The sequence below is a fragment of the Plectropomus leopardus genome, unplaced genomic scaffold (assembly GCF_008729295.1).
Source record: "Plectropomus leopardus isolate mb unplaced genomic scaffold, YSFRI_Pleo_2.0 unplaced_scaffold28542, whole genome shotgun sequence".
In the NCBI taxonomy this organism is placed as follows: domain Eukaryota; kingdom Metazoa; phylum Chordata; class Actinopteri; order Perciformes; family Serranidae; genus Plectropomus; species Plectropomus leopardus.
The window spans coordinates 1-3267 of record NW_024631093.1 but is presented as its reverse complement, the minus strand read 5'-3'; the positions used below and the strand labels follow the sequence as shown (position 1 = coordinate 3267).

The 3267-nt window shown below is 44.5% G+C and overlaps 1 protein-coding gene across 1 annotated transcript; it reads left to right on the top strand.

Moving 5' to 3' along the window:
• The first annotated feature begins 149 nt into the window (after window positions 1-149).
• On the top strand, window positions 150-3214 carry LOC121938119 (hyaluronidase-2-like). Its single transcript, XM_042481400.1, has 4 exons — window positions 150-433; window positions 520-1477; window positions 1963-2052; window positions 2653-3214. Exons 1-4 carry the CDS (start codon window positions 387-389, stop codon window positions 3067-3069), a joined length of 1512 nt encoding a protein of 503 aa, XP_042337334.1. The 5' UTR covers window positions 150-386; the 3' UTR covers window positions 3070-3214.
• Window positions 3215-3267: the final 53 nt, after the last annotated feature.

Genomic DNA, 3267 nt, shown 5'->3' with positions numbered 1-3267 from the left:
TATATTTATAATTATCATTATTTTAAATTTAGAATTATGTTACATAAAAAATATAATGTCATGCATAAAATACTTTTATTTAATTACTTGTTGTGGCTATTTTCTTGCTTATTTTTTAATTTGGCACTAATTACAGGAAAAGTAAAGAAACATTTTAGACTTTTTTTAATTTACTTATCTGTGTTGAATTGAAATCACTTATTTTTAGAAGAATTTCTGTCAATGACATGCTGAAATCTTTTAAATAAATTACCACGTGCAGTTCAGTCCCACCATGTGCTCGCATTGACATCAGCAGCATCCTGGAACGTCAACAGCAGACGCAGATTCATACCTGGAGCGAAACATGTAGACGTGGAAGTCTACTGAAAAAGCGGCAATATGTGATGACTTGGGATGAGGACGCGACACAAGCTACTGAAATCCGGAAAAAGTTTGCCCACTTCTAAGCAAAACTAGATTTATTTGAGTCATTTTGACCTCCTAATGTTTCTGACCTGTTCTTTTGTTTCCTCGCAGATCAGATTTCAAAATGAACCAACTCAAACTCCTCGATAGCAAGCAGCATTTCTTCTTCTTCTTCATCTTCATGTTGTCTCCGCTGCGCTGCGTCCGAGCCTTACCGAGGACGGACCCTCCCATCCACCCCGGCCACCCCTTCCTGTTCATGTGGAACGCCCCGACCGAGCTGTGCGACATCCGCTTCGGCATGCCGCTCGACCTCTCCTACTTCCACTTCGTCAGCAGCACGCTGAGGTCGGCGACCGACCAGAGCATCTCCATATTCTACACCGACCGCTTCGGGATCTTCCCCTACGTGGACGAGGACACCGGCGAGATGTACGACGAGGGCCTGCCGCAGCTGATAGACCTGCAGGAGCACCACGAGCTGGCCGAGGATGACATCGAGTACTACATCCCTTCAGACCGCCCGGGGCTCGCCGTGCTCGACTTTGAGGAGTGGAGGCCGCAGTGGGTCAGAAACTGGGGCAGCAAAGACATCTACAGAGAGATTTCCATCGAAACGGTAAAGAAGAAGAACCCGGCGCTGTCTGACGACGAGGCCGAAGATCGGGCCAAGATCGTGTTCGAACGCGCAGCCAAGAGGTACTTTCTCCGATCCATCCGCATCGGCAAACGGCTGCGGCCCAACAGACTGTGGGGTTACTACCTCTACCCCGACTGCTACAACTACGACTACAACCAGGACATGGCGGGCTTCACCGGAGAGTGTCCCGCCATCGAGAAGGACAGGAACGACGAGCTGATGTGGCTCTGGAAAGATTCCACGGCGCTCTTTCCGTCCATCTACCTGGAGGTGGTGCTCAGAGACTCCCAGCAGGCCCGGCAGTTTGTTCGCCATCGCATCCAGGAGGCCATGAGAGTGTCGACGCTCCCCAACAGCTCCTACTCCATCCCCGTCTACGCCTACATCCGCCCCGTGTACAAGGACAGCGTGGACGAGTACATGTCAGAGGTCAGACACGCCGAGATCGCTCAAAAAGACCTTTTTGTCTCTTTTAGTAACATCAGGCTTCATGCAAGAAGCAAAACAAACACATTTTCTCTCGTTTTCGCTCATATCCTGGATTGGCTCTTATTTTGTTAGTATCCGCTGATTTTGGGGACTCGCCAATGTTTTCTTATTTTTGCTTTTCTGTTAATTTTATGAGTGGTCAATAGCGCTCGTTACAAGATAAGAGAAAAAAAATTGCTTTTTAGAGTCCACAAATCGTTGTCCAACACAAGGAAAAATAACCTTGTTACCGCTTTTAACTTCCGTTGTGTAACGCCCTCCGTTTATGACACGTCCTCGATTACAACAGCTCTGATCAAAACTGGTTTGTTAGATAATACCAAGCTTCAAGAGTCTAGAACAGAACCAGTTCAAGAACCAGAGCGCCAGAGCTAATCTGATGGAAAAAGGGTACGATTGGCTGACTAATTTTTTATTTTTTGTAGTTCGATTTGGTGAACACCATCGGAGAAGCTGCTGCTCTCGGCGCCGCCGGTGTCGTTTCCTGGGGAGACATGAACGTCACCGACACAGAGGTAAAAAGTGACATCACTCCGGAGGTTTTCTCTTCATTTTATGACTTAATTTAACCCTTTGAAACCTGGGTAATTTAGCTTGATTTCTGTCTAAAATATGAGAAGTCTGCAATGAGCAAATAAAGAGGAAATTACCCAAAAATTTCAAGAAATTAATAAACTGAAAAAAGAAAAAGAAAAAAGAAAATTACCTGAAATTTGTGATGAATAAATAAAAATAATGATTCTAATAATTATCCTAAAACTTTAAAAAATCAACAACCTGATAATGATTTAAGAATTCTAATAATTGTATAACATGCTTTCAAATATGTAATTATGATAATTATCGATTTATTTTTTCTTTTTCTTTTCCTTTTTTCCCAAACATTTTTACCTAGCTTTTTTAAAATATTTTTTTAAAATATACAAATTTCTTACAATTTTTGAAACATTTAACCCCAAAGTGCACGTCGTCTTTTTTCCCATGTTTTGGAAAGAAATCGCACTTATTTGCTGAGGACTTATGAGAGGCGTCTCAAAGCAGCACGAGGAAAGTGTTCGTTTCAGGTTTCAAAGGGTTAAAAACCACTAACGACTAAATATCCCACAATCCTTCAGGACTCCTGCTTCGACGCTCGACGCCACCTGGAGCACGTCATGAACCCGTACATCGTGAACGTCACCACAGCAACACGTCTCTGCAGCGAGGCGCTCTGCCAAGGCCAAGGTCGCTGCGTGAGGAAGCAGTGGGACGACGACGTCTTCCTCCATCTTGACCCGCGCCGTTACCGCATCAAGCCACAACGTGGCGGCCCGCTGATTGTGAGCGGCGGTCTGTCGCAGGATGACATCAACTGGTTCGACCGCAACTTTGACTGCATGTGCTACAGCGAGACGGCGTGTCGATCGGTCCTGACGTTCAACGTCATTAACCAGGCCTTCGTCACAACGGGGAGTGGAGGTGCTGACAGGCCCCGCCCCCTCCTGCTGGTGACCACGCTGCTCTGTTTGAAGTACGTCGTGATGTGGATGTAAATTAATAACACAAAGACGACACCTGTGACTCGCGTGTGGTCACAGTTAAAGGACGATTCCACTGTTATTTTCTTATTTTATATATTATCATTATTTCTGACTGTTTGTTCCTGTGTTTGCAATAAAGTTGTTTTTAATTAGTTTATCCAAATCTCTCATTCACATGATTTTCTTTTGGAATATACCAAAATTATCTTT

Excerpts from the sequence above, each read along its gene's own strand:
- LOC121938119 (XM_042481400.1), top strand. The coding sequence starts at position 387 with ATGACTTGGGATGAGGACGCGACACAAGCTACTGAAATCCGGAAAAA. Across the intron at positions 434-519 it reads GCTACTGAAATCCGGAAAAA|ATCAGATTTCAAAATGAACC; the intron begins GTTTGCCCACTT and ends GTTTCCTCGCAG. Across the intron at positions 2,053-2,652 it reads TGAACGTCACCGACACAGAG|GACTCCTGCTTCGACGCTCG; the intron begins GTAAAAAGTGAC and ends ACAATCCTTCAG.